At 40.1% G+C, this 24,517-nt stretch overlaps 1 protein-coding gene across 1 annotated transcript in view; it reads left to right on the forward strand.

Annotated features, from left to right (window-relative positions):
- The first annotated feature begins 236 nt into the window (after positions 1-236).
- SPSB4 (splA/ryanodine receptor domain and SOCS box containing 4) overlaps positions 237-24,517 on the forward strand; it is a 65,810-nt gene continuing 41,529 nt past the window's right edge. Inside the window, exon 1 of the mRNA XM_056849709.1 lies at positions 237-1,086. Within this exon, the coding sequence (XP_056705687.1) occupies positions 393-1,086 (694 nt within the window). The 5' untranslated portion in view covers positions 237-392. The remainder of the gene's footprint in view (positions 1,087-24,517) is intronic.

The following is a 24,517-nucleotide window of genomic DNA, read 5'->3' on the forward strand; positions in this document are numbered from 1 at the left end:
TCTGTTATGAAGAGAAGGAAATTGCTGTCTGTATTCTGAATGCTGTGAGCTCCATATATCCAGCTGACAGTTTGACTAGTGGACACTAGCACAAAGACCACAAAGAAGAGTAATTGTAGGATCCTGATTTAAAGTAACTTGGTATACGGTAGATTAGAAAAGTTCTTCAAGAATACATATGTGGGTTATAGGTTGGCTACTTTTTAACTGGAGGTTCTCTGCTTTATTTCAGGAGGGTGTTTTCAGAAAATGGTGGCTTTAAGAGGATCCATGAAGAAGTAAATCCCGTCTGCCCACCAAGCTGTTGGCTCAGTTGAAAGTGCTTTCATGAGTTAACACTGGGCCCAGATCCACCCTTCGTTCCCTGCAGCCAGGTGATCTGCAGCCACGCAATGGGCCAAAAAATCTCAGGGAGCATAAAGTCTGTTGATGTGAGGGAGCCCCCTTACAGACCTGTCAAACGAGAACTGAGGGGCCCAGATTTCTGCAAGCCTGCACGACTGGATATGTTGTTGGATATGCCCCCAGCCTATTTGGAGGTTCAGTACAAACACGCTTGGAACAATGAAGATCGCTCCTTAAATATATTTGTGAAGGAAGATGACAAACTGACCTTTCATAGACATCCCGTTGCCCAAAGCACAGACTGTATCCGTGGCAAAGTTGGCTATACGAGAGGCCTACATGTCTGGCAGATTCACTGGCCTACCAGGCAACGAGGGACACATGCTGTGGTTGGAGTGTCGACAGCAGACGCTCCATTGCATTCTGTAGGATATACGTCATTGGTTGGTAGCAATAGTGAATCATGGGGCTGGGACCTTGGACGCAACAAACTTTATCACAACTGTAAAAATCAACCTGGAGTGACGTATCCTGTATTTTTGGAACCAGATGAGTCTTTTGTACTCCCAGATTCCTTACTAGTGGTTTTGGATATGGATGAAGGGACACTTAGCTTCATTGTAGATGGACAGTACCTTGGAGTTGCCTTCAGGGGACTAAAAGGGAAAAAACTTTATCCTATAGTCAGTGCAGTTTGGGGGCACTGTGAAATTACAATGAGATACATCAACGGACTTGATCGTAAGTGTCTTGTGATTTGTCACAATTTTTGTTCCTTATTTGCAACTGTCTTAGCTTTCCTCCTTCTTCCTGCATGGACTTTGAGGGACAGAGTGTCTTTTTTGTAACCTTTTCTGTTAAATATGCCCACTTGGGAAAGTGGAAACAATATGGCTGCTTGCTGCAGTTTTCATTTGCAGTAACGTGGTGGTGGTGGGGGGTCATTCATACAAATGTCCTCTGTTGTAGAATGAACACAGTAACATGTACTGAAGATATCTGTGCCTGTATTAATTGATGGTTTCTTTTAAAAAGAAAATTTCTTTATGAAAACATATAGTACTTTTCTAGTCTGGAGGCCTGAAATGTACTTGAACAAATGTTAATCTCTCTGTTGGACTCTGATTTAGTTAAAGCTTTGTTTTTGCAAAAACGAATAGGCAACGATCTACATTGACTGAAACCTCTAATTCCGAAACAGTAGTATAAAAAAGTTGCAAAAACAAGTAACTTATTGCAATCCTTAAAAGGTTTCAGAATGATATGTTTAGGAATTGGGTTTTTGCGATTGTTTTATCTCTTCTGTGCCCCAGTTTCGGATGCCTTTCACTAACTCCTGTGAGTTGAAACAGATTTTAGTTTCACGAGGAACATGGGGGAGAGCACAGGGACTTGTTTAGCTCTGTGTTGCAATTGAGTTTTTTTTGTCTCACCTGTCCCCCAGTACACTAATGGGCCAAACCTATGAGTGCAGCTGAACACTGGTTGCGAGTCTTTGCATCTGTTGTGAACCTTCTAGGATTACATTTGTTTATGTCATGCCACTCATAGGCCTGATGCTGTATTGATGAATAATGCAGGAACGCAAGAAGTAATCAGATTATAACAGAGGGTACTTGGAAGACCTATCCAGAGAATTTTTGTAGAAAAAGAATGCATTTTTAGCTGCTGTTCTGAAGTAGTATGACACTTAAAATGATATAGCAGTATGTTGGCATTCAATACAACGTTCACTATGGACTCTTTATTTAAGTAACTCCCAAGCAAATGGTATTTCTTTTGTAATAAAAGCAGACTTCAGAAGTCGTATGCTGTGGCTTACCCTGTTGCTTCAGAGGTGTGCTGCAGCTTTTTACATGAAGTAATTATCACAGTTAAATCTTTCTTCTATGATGGCAAGGCTTGAGAGGGTGAGAAGGGGGCGATGACTTGCTTTGTGAAGCTGCTGTCTTGCTGCTGCTTCTGCGAAATCCAATGTCTTCCACAAAAGTTTAAGTGGGAAGTCTCTCCCTACTCCCCAGAGATTCTTCAATTTACCCTTCTGTCAAAAATGTAGTTTAAGGTGTTATGAAGTCACCCACCTACATGGTTGACCGCTCCTAACACAGCCACAGGGAAAGAGCTATGCATATAAAGTAGCTTGTGTGAAAAAGGCTGAAGCAGTTTTTATTTATGCAGAAAACTCTTTCCTTCCCCCTCCTCCAGTAATTGAGAGTGCATGCTGCTGTGATTTAAGTGTATTTTGAGCCTTGAATGTAGTCACCGGCACAAACCAATTTCCACAGGGAATTTTGCCCACATGTTTGAAAGGAGAGGACATTCTGTAAATACGAAGTCCTGGTTCTGTTGTGCAATGTGCTACCTCAATCATTCCCTGTGTCAGCCCTGTCATATGAAGTGCATCTCCTACATGTGAGGACCTAGAACATGTGTTCTGGGGCAAAAAGGGATCCTTTAGTTTTTTATATATACACTGGCTTCCGGTTTGGCACAATAAATAATTGAGAAGGATGGAAGGGGGACAAGCACTTAACTAGCAAGTAACCTCATTGCCCTATCCAAGAAGAAAAAGATAATGTGGGGAATCGAGTTAAGACCATAAGGTGGCAGGTGTAAACTGTTTAATTTTCAGCATTACCATGGCAAGTTACATATGACAATCTAATAAAGCCATTCACTCTGTGTCTAGTTTATAGGTGTGTCCTCTCATATGGATAGTCCAGAGCAAACCAGCTTGGGGAGACAGATAGGTAAGAGATGGCCTTGAAGGGGTCAGAAAATGCAATGGGATAAATTAGGGGTCCCCAACCTTTTTGAGGCTGAGGGCACCTTTGGAATTTTGAGAAGGGGTGTTGAGTGCCTCCCCAAAATGGCTGCCAGAGGGGGTAAAGCCAAACCTAAAATGGCTGCCCTCAGAGGCAGAAGCCAATAACAAATCCTGTTTTACAATGGTTCCACCTACTTTCTGAACAGCTTGGTGGGCATCAAAGAAAGGACTGTTGGGCACCATGGCACCCACAGGGATCACAGAACAAGAAGGGGATGCAGTGGGAAAGACTGGCTGGCAGTAGGGCAGACCGGCCTAGAAAGGGAAGTGAAAGAGCTAAGGAATGGGGAATTAAACATGGGAGATTAAATTTGGGAGGGAGATTAAATTGAAATGTAAAAAAACAAACCTCTTCCTGACTTGAGGGGGAGGGGGCTGGACATTTTGTGCTCATGGTGCTGGAAGAAAGCTCTAGTGGAAAACCAACTACAGCAGAGATGGTTGGGCCTGGAAAACCTTATTTCTTCTAGATCTGTATGTTTTTATATCCTTGGGGAAGATAAAAAAAAATCCCTCTGATATGCAAGTACCTGACAACTGGTTGCTGTGCTCTGGTGGGCCTCTGCAGCAAGAACCCAGATTAGCTAAGACTTTTTACACACATGGGGGAGAGATTTGAAAAGGAGCAGGTCTTCCTGTGTGTGTGTGTCTGGCTGTATGTCTGAGGGGGAGCATGGCTATGTGAGTGCAGCCAGAGAACATCCTTTTTACATATACACCCATTTTGCATCTTCAGCTAGGAGAGAAGAGCAGATGCCAGGTACCACTGTTTACAAGTAAGGTTAGGTATCTTCCACTGTTTTAATTGTCTTTATTAGTATCTGTACCATAATTTCTGTAGCCTGTATAGAGATGTCAATTGTAGAGTAACATTTTGCATTTAGGAAGCTGACTTCATAGAAACCTGTGTGCTTTGCCATGTCCAACATGACCGAACAACCCATTTGATGTTCCTCCTGGCCTCAAACTGGTGATGACATAAAATGTTTGGAAGGTGGTGGCTGTGATCAAAGGGAAGCCCCCCCCCCAAACTCTTAAGAGTGGGGAGTAATGAGGAATCCCTACTGGGAAGGTAGAGATTCCCTTGGTGAAATGGATTCCTCCCTGGCTTCTGAGCAGGGCTGTGTCCAGCTTGCTTGCAGTGGAGTGTGAGAGGCTTGACAGGCTCAGTCGGGAAAAGTTTCAAAGCTCATGGGCGGCTTCCCCCACTCCCCTTCTGCTCTCCTTTGTTGCCCAGGATGGTGGAAACCTCATGCTCCGAATGATCTTTCCAAACTGGGTGAATGTGCAGTGAAATATCAAAGGAGGCTCAGTATAAGGTGATGCTCATTACAGGGGGGGGGGGCAGAGGAGAGGAACACTTGCTTCATGTAAACAGTAGAAATTAGAGGGGAGCAGAGTATCTGAGCACGCAGTGATTGACTGCAATTGGAAAGTGCTTATAAAGAGGCTGGCAATGATGACAGTAGTTGCTGCTGTCTCACCCACTTCTATATCATCATCAAAGAGAAATGGAGAGACTGGAGAAGGGGAGGAAGACAAATGGGATGTTGAGGTGGTTCCTAGATCTGGGTCAAGCTTGTACAGACCTGGAGTAAGGGGGAAGCCTAACATGTTGGGGATGTGGTAAATGATTGAATGGAAAATATTCATTTTATAATAGTGGTAAAAATTCAAATTCCATTTTGGGTATGATGCGGAAAAGAGACAGCTGATATCTTTGTATAAATCTACAGCCACACTTCATGTGGAATGCTACTGGTATTTGCAGTTTTGGTCACCTCTTCTCAGAAAGGATATTTAGGAAAGGGGAAAAAAAGTAAATTATTCTGATTACCCCTTTCTTAAGAATCTTTTTTATCCAGAAAGGCTGAAGTGGTTGGGATATTTTAACTTTGATTAAAGATTTCTTGGTGGGAGGGGGAATTAAATGAGGGAAGCTTTAAAAGTATGCGTAGGGTGGAAGAAGTGGACAGAGAAAACTCACCCACCCTAAATTTTAGAAGAGACTATGCCCTAAAACTAAATTACACTCTATTTTACAGATCTTTTTGATGCGGTGAGGCTCCAATGTATGATTAGTATGAAGAATTTAGCAGAATAATCAGGTCAAGTGTATAGATAGAAACCCAGATACCGGCATACACAGCAAGTAATATGCCAGTAAACAACATAAAAATACCAAAGAGTCCATGGATATTTCTCCCAAGCTTTTGCACTCACCATCATTTATCACACTGATTATTCTTTCCTGTGCCATAATGCTTTCAGGGATGTCTTACAGCATCTTAGGGCCTGAAGATTCAGGCAGCCTTCAGAAACTGCATTAACACTAAGGTTAAAAGGTCAAGCTGTGCAAGCACCGGGTCATTATTGACCCATGGAGTGACGTCACATCCCAACGTTTACTAGGCAGTCTATGTTTATGGGGTGTACACATAAAGCTGCCTTATACTGAATCAGACCCTTGGTCTGTCAAAGACAGTATTGTCTACTCAGACCAGCAGCTGCTCTCCAGGGTCTCAAGCAGAGGTCTTTCACATCACCTATTTGTCTAATCCCTTTAATTGGAGATGCTAGGGATTGAACCTGGGATCTTCTGCATGCCAAGCAGATGCTCTACCACTAAACCATAGCCCTTCCCCATTTTTTTTGCCATTGCCTTCCCCAGTCATCTACACTTTACCCCCAGCAAACTGGGTACTCATTTTACCAACTTCAGAAGGTTGGAAGGCTGAGTCAACCTTGAGCTGGCTATCTAAAACCAACTTCCATCGGGAACAAACTCAGATCGTGAGCAGAGCTTTGGACTGCACTACTGCAGCTTACCACTCTGCACCACGGGGCTCCAACACAAAGGTTAGGAGTTCCAAAAGAATTTGCTTGGCAAGGTTGCCAAACAGGAATCCCGTCCGAATCTCAGGCAATAACCTAAGAAAGGTCCAGAAGACAGAGCATGTGGAGTGAGTCAGGGAATGACTAGCAGAGAAAGGATTCAGAATACACAGGTAGCATTGAGCTGAGTACATGTAACGGAACTGAGGGAAAGTAAACAAGTATAGATCCTGAGGTACACAAATACACTTCTGGAGCTGAGCATGAGTGAGGGTGGCAAAGGCAGCTATTGTTATAGGAGTTGGGAATGATAAAAACAAAAGTTTTATTTTTGTGGGATTGGAGGCAGGCAGAGGCAACTCTAGGAAGCCTCTGGACTGCTTAGGAGGGGAGGAAAGGAGGAAGGCTCTTGAGGTAGAGAAGACTTCTCAAAATGAGACTGGACAACAAAACCATGATGCTTAGATTGGATGGAAAACTCTTAGAATAGGAACTATGGAACCCACCATGCTTGTTTACATTTCAGTTGTGGTGTATAATGACCAGCTAGTTTGACTAATGAAAGATATGAAGCCTTAATGCATAAATGATAAGCTGGAGAGATGCAGCAATGTAGCTGCAGTCCATTCCTGCCTTTCTCCCATCCTTTCTTAACACCTTTATTTTGAGTGATTAGGTGATCCTCTGTCAGAAGGTGCATGAACACCTTTATTTTGTGTGTTCATGCACCTTCTGACAGAGGATCACCTAATTTTTCTGGTAGACCTCTCTTGGGACAAAAGTGGGCAAGAATTGCTGCAAAATGGCAGCTGGTGATGCTGTAGGCTGGTGACTCATGCTCATGATCTCACATACATTGCAAGCTTAGGCGTTGATATTTGTGTGTGTGTGTGTGTTCTCTGTTTGGAACAGTTTTATTACTATGCTGGTCAAGCACAAGTTTTAGTTTTATGTGCTCCTTCTGGATAGTTACTGCTTTTGAAAATATAGATCCATGACACCTGATGAAAAATTGAATCTTTTTTTTTGTAGGAGAGCAGTTGTAATTTCGATTGAATGACTTGTACTGATAAGCTTCTTCTATCCATGTCTGAAATGTCATTGTTCTCACTTCACTGAAATGATGTACGATAGCAGAATGTCAAACAGAAATAAGATAGAATTCAACTACAGTAGAACTAGATGAACTGAAAAGAACTGTGGTCTTAGACTGTAGTGTGCATAGTTGTCTAGTGATATTACAAGTAGCAGTGTGGCTTACCCGATAGGTGTGTTTATCCATACATGGCTTATAACTTATAATAAAAGTGATGCCCTATTCCCAGAGTGGTTGTTTTCTTTTTATTTTGTGGGGTTGCTTCTAAGTTGTAAGCATAATTCTTCCCCTTGCTTTCTTACTGAAATCAGCCTTGCAGCAGTTCTACTTACAGGAGACACATGTTGCGTACAGAATGTTTTAACCCACTGGTCTTCTGCCTCCCCATCCCACCCACTTTGAGAAATTGTGTTTTGTATTACAACACAACACAAGCCTTTATTGGCCTATAATGTTTTGTATTATATATCCGCTTCTATGAAAAAGACTTATGCAATGATATGTACATAATTTCCATAATTCTTGTTAATGAGCATTGTGGATATAATTTTCACTGCTGCAAGCTTTGGGCTCAATTTCTGTTTGTTCCTGAGTTGTCTTCTTGTTCCTTAAAAGGGTGTAAACCTTGCTTCTGTAGTGTTATGTCAGAGATTAGAATGGGATACAGGAAAAGGTAGCCCTTCTAAACAACCTGTGAAAAAGTACAACAGCACAAAAGAGGGGAACAACTACCCGCTAATGTTGAAAAATAAATAGGAAGTCTATTTAGAAAAAGTATACAGTTACATAGGAGAAATAGGTATACCAGGATACAAGTAGATCCAATAACTACTTGCAAGAAAACATGAATGAGAAAAATACAAAAGCATTGAATTACATCATTGAAATTCAGCCACAATTGTAAAAGATATAAGCCTGATGAATAACATATATTATGGCTACCAGCAGGACATTTTGATTTATCTTCTTTAAAAAAATGTTATTATTTTTTTCAAATATGAAATATGCTTCTTTCTTACTTGCATGAAACCACCAGTAAAATGAGCTGAAGATACCAGTTTCTCTCTAACAGTCTCTCACACAGTGCAAGGTCATAGTGCTGTTACACTTTTTTTTTACAAGAGATTGGAATGGGCCAGCTCTCCAAAGGAAGTTTCAACTTGCTTGGAAATTCATGTACATCAGATCTTCTGACCATTGTGCTTTAGTCTACTGACCAAAGAGATATTGATTGGAAGGCTGAACAGAAGCAGCTCAGAAGTGATCAGATCAGTTGGTGTTTTTCTAAAGTTTGCCAAAAATTTCTAGCAATAGAAAGAAAATGGCTGAACTTATTTGTTCACTTCATTTATACACTGCCTTTGTTGCTAGTGGGAACCCAAAGTGGTTTACTTTATTCTTCTCCCCTTCATTTATCCTTGAAACAACCCTGTGGGGTAGGCTAGGCTGAGGGTGTGCCACTGGCCCAAGGTTACCCAGCAACTTTCCATGGTATGGTAGGGGATTCACACCTGGGCTTCCCAGATCCTAGTCCAACACTCTAACCATTACACCACCCTGGAAGTTAAATGGAATGTTCTTTTATCACATTTATTTTATTTACTCCAATATTTATGGCATGATCCACCATATTGGAACTCCATGTGTACTTTGTGGCAATAGAGGAGTTTCCTGAAGGCCGTAGAATCACAGAGGCCTGGGGCGATGGTGGCTGCCTGAATTTTTTTTTTTTTTTAAACTGACAATGACAGAAGACAGCAGAATGGTGTCAAGAAGTTGTAAACCCGTGATAAACTTCATGCCATAGGAGGCAGTGATGGGAAAAAAAAAGCATTGGGAGTTTTAGTAAAACTGGGCTGTACCACAACAAAGCAGCATTTCTGTTCCCTGCAATAACTTGGGTTGGGAGAAGAATGCAAAGCTGAACATTTAAGTTTTTTTTTTTCTGGCAATGATCTTGGAACATGCAGAAGGAACAGGGCATTTTTTTTTAAAGCTGTACAATACTAGACTGAGCCTTAAGAGCTAAGGTTCAGCTGAACAACTGAATATAGCTGCCCTGCTTGCTGACGAAAGGTCTGCGGGCTTATAAATGAATGGAATGATAGGATTTGTGCTAAATTGAAGCCTTGCTGGATGACATGGAGATGGATGATCCTGATAACTGATTAGGAGATTTAGCAAGGGGGGGGGAAGCACAGGAAAATAGGGGCATCTTGTGGCTCCTACCAGTTTCTAACCTAATTCATATCCCCTAAACTCAGAGTAATGACTCTTCCGAGAATAAAGTGAAACTTCATTTTACTAAGTCCTGTTGAAAGGTAAGACTGGAACTTCCAACCTTATGTGGAGCTGTGACAGCAAGACAGGGCTGTTTTAACCAGTATAAGGTATGTCAGCAACATAAGCAGGCAGGCCAGGGTGACTTGGTTTTGTTGTTCCGCCTGTCAATGGAATTAATTTGTGAAAAATGGAGCCAGATATTAGATGTTTGGAGCTGGCTATATGGTGAGCTTTTTAGAAATGCAGCATAGATGAGCTTGGTCCTCCGTGTCCATTTTGGCAGAGACTTATGCCCCACAGTGGTTTGCTATGCCTTCTTTCCATTGTGGAAGTATCAAAACATAAACTAGGAAAGTTCAGGTGGCATTTGCATTTTGCTGTCTTTTAGTCAAGTCGTCTTCTGTAGTGCGCCATCAGAATAATTTGTCTCCTTGGGCTAATTTTAAGTCACAGTATTTGAATATACTTTCTCTCTGTATTGGAACATTAATTAGAATTCTTCTCTAGCAAATTATTTTCTCCCATAATCTGGTTGTTGACATTTTTCTAATTTAGTTTCTACATAGCTTGAGGCTGCATTTTAAATTGTCATTACAGCAGACAACCAAAAAAGTATTTTTGGCGTTTGACTATTTGTTCCAACTTCTTCTTTTTTCCAGTTGCGCACATTATTAATCTTGGTTCCTCCCCTGTGCTTTCTCCTTCCATTAATTCCATGTCCATTGATGTTTTGTCAGTTTCCTTGTTGTCATTCAGGATTCTCTTACTGTGAAATGCACAGGGCAATGAACACTCCAAAGCCTGGAATCAGTAAAACCAATTAACTGTGTCATATACTTTAGATCTGCCTTTATTCTTCTAGTCAACAAATCTGTTTAGAATTAGATGACACATCTTGTGGGAAGATTTCCCCCCCCCCCCAGCAGATCCTTATTTTAATGTACAGAGCCTTGGGGCTCTTCTGTAGAGTAGACTACCAGCTCATTCCTGAGCCTGGTGGCCGAACGGGCTTAGGAGATGACCAACCCCCCAACGCCAGCATCCATGCCACTTGCACCGTGGAAAGTGGCACAGATGCCAGCGTAGTGCCACTTACAGCGGCATCCCAGGACTGGTGGTGCAGCGCGGCCCAGAGATGCCAGCTCGGCCTCCTGCCAGCGTCCTGCCAGTGCAAGTGGTCACGCTGCTGTTCTCTATGGGGAAAAAATCCTCATTTTTGATTTTTGAACTTTACAAAGCCTTTTTTTAGTGTTTCAGTGGCCGGGGAACCTCTTTGGAGGTGCCGCAGCGTCGTCTTGGCTACGCCATCGCCAGCCACCGCAAAGCTCAGGAATGAGCTGCCCACGGAGTGTGTCATTGACTGGACTAAGGAGCAGGGGAAGTGTGAGCATTTTGACATGCTACAGGTTTTGTTATGGTTAGGATGCTGGCCTCATTCATCTTTGCATTGTTTCATATTGAGACAAGAATATTTATAGGTACATCTATAGGTATGTTTGTTTGGGTCCTGTACTTTATTTCTGCTTGTGCTCCTCTTCACTTGTTCCAGAGACAATCTTCCACTGGAGATCACGTTCCTTTTGTGCTAGCCATTTCTTGGGTCATTCAAAGGCATTGCACATTGCGAGAGGGAAATGTCTGGTACCAGAGGATCGTGTGCTTGTCATTGGAGGACCACTTCAGCAATGGACAAAGAGGTGTGCAAGGGAAAACACAGTATTTGATTTAAGCTGTTGTGCCTCATCAGGTAATAAAAACTGCAGAGACAGACGTGAATTCTCAAAATAATACCCTTCTTAGAAGCAGGAACATTGAGAACAGCTGCAGTCATTGGGCTGATTCACAGACTTGCCTAGCTGCAGATTGTCCTGAGTGTATATGCTGCTTTCCATTCTGTGCATAAGGCATTGTTGAAACCAGACATTCTATACTTAGATGCATGTAGGTGTGAATTTTCATTTCTTCTCCCTTAATTAGTGGAAATGATTATGCTAATTGGACATGTTTGTATAGATAGCTTCTTCAACTCCAGCATAAGCTGTATCTTGCATTAGCTAAATTGTATTTTTTGATGAACAGGCTGTCCTTTCTCTCCCCCCGTAGTACACAAGGTTTTGTAATCCACTGAGCTCTTCTTTCTCTCCCCACCCTCAACAACCCAGGTATGCTTGGTTTTATGTGTTAAATCAGGGATTTTTTTTTTTTTTTTTAGGCTGTGAATATTTTAGTAATTTTTGAGAACAGGTAGTGGAAAAAAGGGCTAGATCCAATCACATGCCATAGAGAGATCCTACAAAATGTTAGAGAAGGTTCAAAGCCAAGTATCATATTGTGATGGAAGCAGATGTTTCCAAATGGGTGCTCACTGCAGACACAAAAGTGATGGCCCCTGGACTGTTCTGAAGTACCACCTGCTCCATTGTGATGAAAGAAACCAGGACTGACTCTCTGCTTTGGGGAAGAAGAAAGTGGATGCCAGGAAACACATTGATGTGTGCCTTGACACCCATTGGCTCCATGCTGGCTATTGCTATGTCAATAAATGGTGGCAATTGGGTTAGTGCGTAAGTTTTGAGGTTGTATACATGGTATATTTTAGACTGAGGTGTCCTGAATTCAGACACAGTATGCACAAATCCTTGTTGTCAGGAAGAATAAAAACTGGATGAAAATTACCTAAACTGGTTTTTACAACACTTCTGTTATTTTTAATGTCCTGTCTTTTTTGTCCAGATGTCAAGGCCAACTCCTTTTTCTCCTCTTCTTGTTGATGTTGTGGCTCCTGGTTAAGGCCAGCTAGATCTTTTTCATAATTTTTCAAAAAGTTTTTTACCTCCTCCTGTGAAGAGATAGTAAATCTGACCTCTTTGTAGGTAAAAGTGAGTCCCTGTGGGAAGATCCAGCAGAATCTTATTCCATTCTTCTTCAATGTCCCAGTAAATTCTTTGTACATATTTCTCTTCATCATCAAATATCGTGGGATATCCTTAAGAATGATAAGAGGATTTCCATTCACTGACAAAGGATTATCATAGAGGATTTGCATAATATAATCTTTCATCCTTATATCATAAAAGGAAATCATAATATCTCTTTCCTTTGTCTTCTCCAAACTGGTGGGTAAAGGAATTCTATATACTTTGTTTATTGCATAATCCAGATCTTGTTCACTTATATGAATCAGGTCAGCCAATGATTTTATGATAGTTATTCTGGTACATCCCATTGCTTCTGGAAAATTGCGAAGAAGTACGTTCGATTGTCTTAATTTTAACTCCATAATAGCCAGTTGGTCCATAACGTTTTCTTGTTGGAGATGTATAGCTTGAGTTTGATTACCTTGAAGTATCTGTTTATTTTTAATATCTTTCTGTTCTTCAATTGCCTTTTTAATTGAAGTATCCATTTTTCCCATATCAGTTTTCATTGTAGATATTTGAGATTTCATATTTGTAATTTCGCTTGCCAAAATGTCCAATTTCTGACTAGTCTGGTTGGTAGTTTGAGTTAGACTAGTCAATATGTTGGTTAACTGAGCCAGACATTGAGATTGTTGCTCATATTGTTTAGTAAAGGCATCCATGTGTTTTGTTAACATTTCCTGTATTTTCTCGTCGGCCTTTCCCATATTTATTTCTGAAAATAGTTCTGACAATTCACCAATACCAAGAAATGCTGTTTTAAATATGTTGGCAGGGTCCAAAACCTTGTAGTGGTTCTGTTCATCAATTATACAGGTCCCGGGATTAAATGGCTGCAAATTCTTCTCTCCGCTGTAAAACAATTAATGTTGTTGTAAAGGGCCATCAAGGTTTATTGACACTCTGCTCGATTGTAAAAGAAGGGGGTGAGCTGGGCATTATTTAAATCGCGGACCTTCGGTCGTCTTGTTTTCCAGTAGTAGGAATATGTTTCCTGTTGCACAATAAAGACGCACTTCAAGCCCTGCGATTTGGTTTCCTGTATGATCTTTCCCTTTCAGTCTCGATGGTTTTCTTTGATGAATCGGAAAGACGTCATCTCCAGAGGAATTTAGCCCATTCGCTTCTACCCCCTTTAACACCTCGGCTTCTAATTGGTAGCTAGAGTGTCTGTCAGCCGTCCCGTTTGTTATGCCAAAGTGGAGATCGAGTAGATAAGGCTCCTGCCGTTCAACTATACTCTTTTTAAACAAACAAAGTCACTTATATTCTGGACAGAGAGATGCAGATTGCATTGATGATTATTACGATCTTCCAGAGCTTCAATTTCAAGGTAAAGACAAAAGAATTCTTGCAACTTACTCAGATGTTGGATGATAAGGTTACGGTGATGATAATTTTCTTAGATGGTGATTGAAGGGGGAGGACTGAACCTTGATTACCAATGAAATGTTCCGGCGATGACTTTCCTTCTTGCCCGCGGGACCGGCATCAAAACTTCCGAGGGGCTTAAAAGCCTCCCTCGGAGAGTTCTGGAGGTCAAACCGCATAAGTGGCTGCAGGGAATTCCTGCTTCCCAAGTCCACTGTTTAGGACCGGGTTGGGGTGCTGTTTAGCACCCCAATTTGAACATTTCTTGGATTTTTCCTGGAGAGTCCAGGAAACATGGCGCTCAGCCCAGCTGCCCCAGCAGGAAGTCCTAGTTTTATAGGCTTTTGAAACTAAAACAAATGGATTCTGTAGTATTTGCTTTAAAAGGCATTTTATCCAATTGCCGTGGAATGTGAGGAAACATCTGTATTCTTGTGTGGCAGGGCAGAGGCAGACATCTGGAAATTATAGAATGTAGCTGCTGTACACTTTGGGCAGAGAGGCTCTCTTTGCCATCCCAAGATGGCAGTCAGTTAATGTGTAGAAGCTTTTATTTGGCATACCCAGGAAGATAGGACAGCAAGTTGGTATTAGCATCAATCAGCGCCCCAAGCAGACCATTAGTTACACTATCTACGCTCATCCTGACTATCACTCAGTATTCAGGAGAATACTCCAAGCATTCTGTTGTCCTAAAATCTCATCAAAGGTTCATACCTGCAATGATCACAGAGATCACAGCAATCAAGTAATATCCTAGAGAGTGAGTCAGGTATTCATGTGCTTTCTGAAGATCCATCAAGCTTCTCCCTCTCTTTTGTCTGGGTCCCAGAAAAGCAATCATTTCTTTCCCCTGGCTATCACACTTTGGTCAGGTTATGAGAAGAAAAGTCACTGGAAAAGAAAAGAATGCTAGGAAAAGTTGAAGGAAGCAGGAAAAGAAATAGACCCAACATGAGATGGATTGACTTAATCAAGGAAACCATGGCCCTCAGTTTGCAAAACCTGAGCAAGGCTATTAATGATGGCACGTTTTGGAGGATATTAATTCATAGAATTGTCATAAGTCGGGAGCGACTTGATGGCACTTAGCACAAAGACATCAATAGTTTCCTTAAACATTAATGTGTCACCACTGTAGTTGAGGTAACAGAATTATTGGGTATTGTTACCCTGAGCAACAGAGGCTAATGACATTATTGTTTGGAACAAGAAAGTGGAGCAATGAGAGGACCATATTCTTTAGGATCTGGCTGTTTTGAGGCTCTACTTGCAATCCATGGGTACATTTTTGAGAATATAGGCATACATTGGATTTGGGGTTATCTTCTACAAATGAAATTTGTATAGGCTAATTGGATTGGAATTTCATATGGTAGAGAGACTTTATCTGTCACCTGAATAAGTCTGTGTTTGTGTGCATGCATACCATCTTCTGGGTCAAACTGCTCATGTATGTTCATGAGAGTCAAAGGGTCTTGATGTCTGCTTCTGGCATATTTGTAGAGCAACTGTAAATGTTTAATAACACCATCCTTATACATTTTGCTGGTTCAGTTCATTCTGAATTTTTCACATTCTTGGTTAAGCACCTTGGAAAAGGAAATAAATTGACTTTTTACTTAGTGTTGTTTCAGCAGATTTGAAATAAGGGTGAGGATTTGCTGAATGCCTTTTTAAATTTTGTGATGTGGGGACTCCTGCTTTCCCCCCGCCCCCCCGGTCTGTCTTCATTGGTATCAATTGTACCATTGTAATTGTATCATTGTAATTGACATGAGGAAAATACACTGCTGGAACCATAAAAACAAAAAACAAAACAAAAAACCCTATACAATGCAAAATTAATACCAAGCAGAATCGTTGTAAATATGATTATTATAACTTAATGGTTAACTATGAATCCTATGAGCCTCTATATTGATAAATAAAAAAGATGAAGGAAAGATTAATATTTAGTGAATATTGTAGTCCTTGATACCAAGGAGTAACCCGCTTTTTAAACTGGGGGCGTGGAGATGGATTTTGAAAACATTTTGTTTTGTGGCATGGGGATTTGGAAGGAAAAATACTGTGCTGACCCTTGGAATCAGCCTAAAACATCTCTTTCGGTTTCAGCCATTGTTTCAAATTAAACTAGTAAAGGTGTGTAAGAGAGAATCTTTTGGCTGATTTACAAAATAAATTTCTGTGAATGGAAGATCATATGCATTGCCTAGATTTTCATTTCGGATTTTGCTGCAGCAGCTCTTGTAAAGTCTTTAAAAAGAGGGTTGATTTTCTTGTGGTTGCAACTAGTACATTGAAATTGGGGCACATACTGTGGCAGCATGTAAATATTCCTTTGGCTCCCAATTCTCCATTGATTGGCTAGCTAACAGTCCTCTGATCAGTCAACAGTTTTCATCATCCAATAACAGATTTCACCATTATTAATTTTTCCCTCTTAAAAATGATTGTGTATGTATATTAGAGTGAGAGTTTTTGCTATGATATCTCAAATGTATTCGTGTCACGGTTGCCCTGTCTGCTATGATCAATAGAATAAACTGTAGGCGGTCAGGTAGGTACTTTGCCTTTTATTTCTCCAAGGCCATTTATGCATGAGAGGTTTTGCCTTGGATTTGCCACTCTCTAGATGCACATTTTCCCCATCTGAATTCTCAAAACTCAAAGATAAGCTCCCATGCAGAGTTTTGAGAATTCAGTTGGGAAAAATGTGCATCTAGAGAGCAGCAAAACCTTCCATGCATAAGTGGCCCAAGTCAGATAAGTGATACTATTGTCAGTTATCTAGATATGACTCCCTTAGCTCATGGCTTATTTCTAACCATCAGTGCAGTACGCAGTCCTGCTATATTATGTAAGTTGGCATGATGATGCTGAATTTTCATAACCCATAAAGAACTTCTATTTAATTGTACTGTGTTTTCCAGAGCCGCTACAAGTAAAATTCTTAGAGATACATTATATTGTTGGCAGTAGCATTTCAATATCTGAAAACTGTTTTAGTGCTAATCAAGGTTTGACTCACTCAAGTATGAGGAGGGCAATAGACTAGCAGATGGAATACTTCTCATCCTTGAATTTAGGGTGTCCAATTTAATTCGAAATTTAGACTTAAAACTGCAAGCAGTTACAGAAAAATAGCTCATGCAAAGCTTACTACGGTAAAAAATCCAAAGGGAAATAACCATAGTTAACCATATGTGAATGTGTACTTAATATTTACCCCTGGGAATCAAATCAAAAGATCAAGCCATGATCTCCAGAGGAAAAGTGTAATGAAGACAGTTCATTTTTAATGAACGATCAATAAAGTGCACAAAACCGTAGTCAGTCACACTGTAACACAAGGTGTAAACGTGATTAGATACCATGTTCAAGGCTTGAGAAATGAATGAAATAGAAGGTAAACTATGACTGGAGAAGAATGGTATGAATATTCTATTGTCATATGAGATGAAGGAAGTCTACACAAAATTATGCATACATTGTTAAATCATAGTTGTAAGTCTTGGTATAAAGAAGAAGAAAATGGATAAATTGCTTCATCACCAATTGCAGAAGAAGCCTTTACAAAGAAGTTAATATAAGAGTTATTCTTCAAAGCCTTGGATAAATCGGTCAGCTAGCTAAGAATTGAGGTCAGCCAACTGGCTTTGTGGTGATCAATTTTGGCTCGGTTGGAAGCATAAAACATGTTTATATTAGCCTCACACCGGAAAATCTGCACTGGGACAGAAAATCTGCATTGGGGCATGACAAGAAATTTCTAGATTAGCAGCTAAATTATTGTTAGAACGGCTATGCTGCAGTCCTAAGAAAACTTTCTTGGGAGAAAGCCCCATTGATTATATTGGTATGTACTTCGAGTAGAATTGCTTAGATTGCACCCTAAATCATGAAGTGACATAGAAAGGTAATTTGTGATTACCATATGCTTTTAAGAGAGAGTGTTGGAATGTAGTTTTATTAATATTTGCAGTCTTATTGAAAAGAAATGTAAGAGATATATTAACAAGGAAAAATATAAATAAGTAGTGCCCAAGATCTGATTATAGATATGTTGTTCCCAACCCTCTTGAACAGTGACCAATGCAATAATTAATACAGAATTGCCCTGGTAAGCAAAGAAGGAGCTTGGTAAGGTTTTTTTTATGCCTTCACCCAATCAGTCACCATTTTGTTTACATACATACAGCCAAGATGACTGAACTGGTAGATCACAAGGAAAAGGAACGCTAAACAGGGACAGGTGGTTACAGAAAGGCTAAATGAATACTTTGGCCTTAGATTTCACAATGAATAATGTTGCAGTATTCCCAGTCGGAAAGACTGACAGTTCTTTAGAGCAGTTTTGTTTTTTGTCTGTTTTTTAAGTTTAATAATTTTATGCCACTTCTCCAGGAAACTGCCCAAGATAGCTTACAAAAGTAATGGACCCTTCAGTATCCAAAACAAATGGGTGATTATGATAAAGATTTGTAAAAATATAAGCAGATAGCCTGTGTATGTTTTAAGTGCTGTCAAGTTGCTTCCGACTTATGGCGACCCTAAGTAGTTAGGCACTTTCTCTCTCATATCACTGGATACAAATTGGCAGATTCAGGAAGGATGCATAAAAATATTTTTTCTCATAGTACATAACTAAGTTATGGAATATGCTGCTGCAAATTTGGTGATGATCACTGGCTTAGTTGAACATTGGATATATTCATAACAAATAAAATCATTAATGGCTTTGAGACATAAGAATGGGGTCTTGAAGAGGATGTCTCAAAACACCATATGCTGGGAACACCCAATGAACTGGGGTTTTTTGGCTTGGTGTATTGATTGGTGCTTCACTAGAACCTGGGGTAACTGGGTTCAAATACGTGCTCTGCCACAGATGCTAGCTGGGTGACTTTGGACCATCACAATTCCACAGCCTAACTTAATCTTATGGGGCTATTGTGAGGATAAGGTGGAAAGGGGGTGGAATGATATGATAAGTTGCTTTGGATTCCACTAGGAAGAAAAGTGGGGTATAAATGGTGGAAAATGCTTTTCATTCTCTTCTTATAGGTTTTCTAGAAAAATCTGTGTGTCACTGGTGTAAACAGGATGGTAGTTAGATGAATCCTAGGGTCAAAATCATCAGGGAAGCTATGTTTATTTTAGGGGAGCATTTCTTAGGTGTGGAAAGAATGCACTTAAGGGCAAGAAAAAAATACATCTTAACATTGTCCAGCACTAGCTCATGTGCATGTGCTTTCCTGAGCACGAACTTTCAAAGATGACCATATTGCATCTTCTGATTATGGTAGCTACAGACTAGTTTTTCAAGTCATGATGGAGATGAGTTGCAATAACTGGTCTGTAGCCAGTGAAAATACCCTGGTCAACATAAAGATGACCACAGTTTGCTCTGAAAAGTAAAAGGTGGAGAGAGGAGGAACATATGAGTCCAAGTGGCAGTGTTAACAAGGGTTGGGAAATTGTAGAATGCTTTGTCTGTACCATTCATGTATTTTGTATGGCTGCTTTCACATGTGATGCTTAAATTTTTGTCTGCATTTAATGTAGCATACAACTTTGAATGTAAAGCCTATACTGACTAGAATGTTCAAGTGATTTGAAGCTGATGTGTTTCCACTTTTGTCCCAGACCAAAACTACCTTCACAAGTGACCCATTTTAAACTAAAAGCCTCCTCCCTTTTGCCTCTCCTTTGTGGATTTAGATGCTTGATAACTTGCTCATTCTGACATTGATAATATTTATAGCCATTTTTCTCTCAAAACTACTACTTTTAATGTGTTGCATGTGAATGCTCAAGAGAGCCAGTGTGGTGTAGCAGTTAAAAGTGAGGAACTCTAATCTGCAGAACCAAGTTTGATTTCCTCCTCCTCCACAAGAAGGCTACTGGGTAAGCTTGGGCTAGTCACAGTTCTCTCAGAACTCTCAGTCTATACAGAGGCAGGCAATGACAAGCCACCTCTGAATGTCTCTTGCCTTGAAAACCCTACGGAGTCGCCATAAGTCTGCTTTGACTTAATGGCACTTTCCATCACCACCACCATGTGAACGATCAATACAAAGTGCAAATACTGAACTCACTATGTACGCTTAATTTCTTTTAATATACTTTGCCATTACTATAAAGAGAATAATTATTTAAACTGGAAAACTTTGATAGACCAGTGTCAAAATAGATATGTAATAATGAAATTCCCAGAGACATTCAGTGGCAAACAACATTTTTAACACAACATGGCAACTTAAGTTGGCTGTTCAACATTCTGAAAGTGCAGGTGAATTTTTCAGCATTAAATGGAGTTAATGGTTTTGGAAACTACTTGAAGTTGTCAGCTAAGATAAGGGCTTTATGTAAAGTTCAACAAAGACCTTTTTGTCTGGTCTACTAGCTCTATATCTTTTCCTCCAAAAAGCTTGGTGGTAAATCTATTTTTCAAATGCTAATTTGATTATCATATCTCAATTCTCAGGGAAGCTTTAGAACACTAAGTAGTATTTTTTTCTGGACTGTCACATTTTGTCATTAAAAATAATCACATACAGAAATGTTCTGTAGAGAATGCTGAACAATATATTCAGTCTGTGACAGACTAATGTTTCAACTGGGAAAGAGAGTGGGATAGAGATAATGCACTTTGGGTCCGCTGTTAGATGTTGTTTTATAAGGTTGAGTACCTCAAGGAATGGAAAAATGCTGTGCTGCCCTTGTCCAAGGGAATAAGAGTCATAAAGCATTTTTATGATTTTTTTCCGGTTAGTATGTGTAAACAATATCTATAATATTCCTTTGGGTATGAGAAATTGATTTGGTGCTGCTTTGACTTATTTTACAAGAGCTTACTTTGCACTAAAAACTGAAGCCAGTAGAGAAGTAGGTGATAACCACTGAGTATCTTATAAGGAAATTGCACACCTTGCAAAAGGGTCACATTTTTGCAAACTCTGGCAGTTTCAGGTGGACAACCTTACTAGACTGGAGAGGCTGTAACATCTTTGAGAGCAACTGGTCAGTTATGACATGAGCATCAGTAGGCTACTTTGTCGTGTATATGGAATGTGTGAAACTGCATTATGTATTGCCATTTGGTGCATTTACAGTGCAATCCTATGAAGAGTTAATCCAGTCTAAGCCCATTGTTTTCACTGGGTGATTTGTTACCAGCCACATACTTTCCACCTCACCTACCTCACAGGGTGTTGTGTCGATAAAAAGGATGAGAGGAGAATAATATAAGTGGCTTTGGTCCCCACTGTGGAGAAAGGTGGGGTATAAATGAAGTGAATAAATAATAAATACAGCTGAAGATGGGAGACAGATAAAAGGTAGGTTGGTGAATGGCTGAGAAGGCAATAATGAGGAAGGGAAATGGGAGAGGATATGGGGGCTGACAAGAGGAGGAAAAGAAGTAGTGTGGGGAGATGGATGCAAGGGGAAGCGATGTGCAGGAAGAGGGGAGCGGCTATGAGGGCTTTCAGGAAAGGAAAAGAGAAAATACTGGGGGAGGGTGAATGAAATACCTCTTGCAAGTCCTTGCGGGTTCCAGCTTGTACTATCTTATTGATACATCCTCCATTTTATCTCTTCTCTTATATCTATGTAAGAACCAACAATAATGAAACCGTGGAATTTCTAGATGCAAGTATCCATACCATGTCATTAACATAATTCCGAACCCAAAAGGAAGGCTATATGTATGAGTAAATGATATATTATCTTTAGATTCAGAGACAGAAAGAATGTAAAGTGTGAATGAATGCCAGATATGGTTGGTCTCTATTGTTCACATTTATTGTTTTGCTTGAGTAGAATTGCTATGGTTGAGTGGTAAAGCATATGTATTGTATATAGAAGGTCCATGCTAGTGTGGTCCTCTGCTCTCCTGTTAAAGGGTATACAGTTATAAGTGGGTGTGGGGGGACTTCTATATTTGCGAGGCACTGCCAGTCAGAGTAGACAAAGTTAAGCTAGACAGGAGAGATGTACATTTGGGTGTGTGTGTGTGTGTGTGTGTGTGTGTGTGTGTGTAATGTGCCATCAAGTCGCAGCCAACTCACAGCGACTCCTGATGGGGTTTTCAAGGCAGGTGATTAAGCACAGGTGGTTTGCCATTGCCTTTCTCTGCAGAGTCTTCCTTGGAGGTCTCCCTTCCAAGTAATGACTCAACTTGGGTTCTGAGATACTATACCAATCCACATCCCATGCATTTGGATATACCTGAGCCAAATATATACCTGAAAAATACCTTATTGGTCTCAAGATGTTATTTGGGATTTTCCGGGATTCCCATAAATGGGTCACAAGAAATCACATAAATATTTGGAATTAATTGGCAGTATTGGAGCCAGTGTTTGAAGGTTCCCAGAACTGTTTTTTTTCCCTTTTTTTCTTTTTTTTCCTGTTTCTGTGTCTTCCCAGGCTCAGTATTGGCTTGATAGGTTGATTTGGCTTAGATTATGCCCTCTTGAATTGTTTTTGTTGACTTTGCAAAGTTGTTTTCTTTGCTTGAATTGCTTCGTATCACGTTTGGTTTTTGCTGTGGATTCTTGGGTTTGACATTGCTGTAGCTTTTCAGCTTGTACATTGGATCAATTCTCTGATTTTACATTTGCTAGTCTTTCAATATTGGCCCTATCTAGTTTGACTTGGACAATTTTTTGGTTGTACATTGGCTTAGATTTTCTGGTTTTACATTTCTAGAGATTCTCAGGTTGTACATTTTTTACATTTATTCCCTACAGGACTCAACAGAGGATGATTGAGGCACCTTGTGCAGGGGCTCATAGAATTGGACCTCTGGTTCCAATTCATTTGAAATTTGGTGGTTATTTAAAGGACAGGCCCTTTAAAACCCTATATGGCTTGGGACCAGCATACCATAAATAATACCTTTGAGCCTACTCAACCTCTACAGTCATCTTCTGAGACCCTGCTTTGGGTGCACCTGTGATTAGACAGGTGACAAGCTGAAAGACGGTCTTCTCAGTCATGCCACCAAATTGTTTTGCCATCTTTCACCAGCAGGTGAAGACTTTTTTTGTTTCATTTGGCATTCCCTCAGTGATCCCTCCTTCTTGCCCTATGTTTTGTTTTTATGTTGCTGTATGTGTACTTGAGCTCTGATTTCAATGGTGTGTCTTTTGTTGGTTTTAAAGGTTTTGAGATGTGATTTTATTATATATGTTTTTAATCTATTGGCCACCTTGGTTGCCCTTCTGAGGGCAGAATGGCAGGGTATAAATGTTGTAGATTAATTAAATTAAATAAATTGATATATATTTAAATTTAAAGGATCTAGATGTAGCATGCTTCTCTAGAAGACTTCAAAAACCTTTTAAGGTTAAATATATGTTCATGTGGTAATAGCATGGTCAAGTCAAAGCTCTGATAGTGCCATGAAAGGTAAAAACAAATTAACCAACAGCTTTCAGAGAAATGTATCATTAAATATGTTAATAATATGTTGGCTAATTCCATCCCAAGACAATCTAGAAAGCTAACCTTTGTGAGATGATCAAGAATATTATTTTTTATCTTGCTTTCTGAGATGTTGCTTATATTGGTTATTAGACTGATTGCTCTTCCTAAATTCTTATTTTTATACACAAAGTATGGGATGTGCATGCTCTGTGATTTCCCAGTCTCCTGTCCTTGTAAGATGATAATGATTCATGGGTACACTGGCCAGCATCTCAGTTGCCTCTGCTTGGATTATAAATAAAACCAGAAATGTCATTCGTTTTGAAACTGAACTGGTTAGTAACTTTTCTAGTTTTTCTTAGCATAGCATTTTAGATTCTTAGAAAGAAAGATTAATATCCTAGAAAAGCATTCAGAAGCTGATTTATGGCCCACAACTGTGCTACAAGTAGCAGTTTAAATATGTATGCAGTCTTTTATTGTGCTCCAAAGAGCCTGGTTGTCAGATAGGGCTTCTGACACCTCCGTTTCCAAACAAGATGGTTTTCCCGCAAACAAGATGAAGTTCTCCGTGCACTCCTTCCCTCCCCGTTTTGCACCCGAGCTTCGGCCAGGGATTTACAATTGTATTGGGACCCGCCCGTGTAAATCTCCGATCTGATATCAGGTCCCACGCACAAAGCCGAGAGCTCGGCAATCTCCTCCACTGATTGCTCACAATTGTTTCTGTTCAGTTTTACTTAAGTCGTTACCGGCAGGAAACGACTACATTGTCTCTTTGTTCCTGTAACCCTATTGTATCAACCCTATATATGTATCCATACTCCCCCAGTTATGTATTCCAGCCTTGCTCGTCTCTTTACTGAAATCACTGACTTTCGGAATAAATCCTTAAATCGCTGCTCTGTCTGGATTTGAGTTCTATTGCCTGAAACGCCGTGCATTTGCTGAAGCCTGACACTGGTTTAGCAATACGTGGAATGGTTGTCCTGTTATCCTGATCCAAGATAAGGGGTCCAAAATTGTAGGTTTAAGAAAATTTATTATTAGTAGATGAATGTTAACTCAGCTGGCATATCTAAAGGTTGAGGCAGATGAAAACTGGGAAGTAGCATATGAAAAGCAGCCAAAAAGTGTTTTTCTATGTTCGCAAACAGAATAACAGAATTTAAAATCTCTTTAAATAGTCGTATTGTATGAAAACAACAGTTCTGAAATGCTTGCTGGAAGCATTAGCTTTTAGAAGGGATCTTTTTTTTTTCTTCATTTGACTGGGGATCCTAGCCACATAGTCATAAAGAAAAATATTTTGTTGCAGCTGCAATAACAGAACATTGCTGATTGCCATTTTTATGACTTAACTTTTTGTTTACCTTTCAGCTCCCAGTTTTGACCCTT

The sequence above is a fragment of the Euleptes europaea genome, chromosome 5 (genome assembly GCF_029931775.1).
Source record: "Euleptes europaea isolate rEulEur1 chromosome 5, rEulEur1.hap1, whole genome shotgun sequence".
Classification (NCBI taxonomy): Eukaryota; Metazoa; Chordata; class Lepidosauria; order Squamata; family Sphaerodactylidae; genus Euleptes; species Euleptes europaea.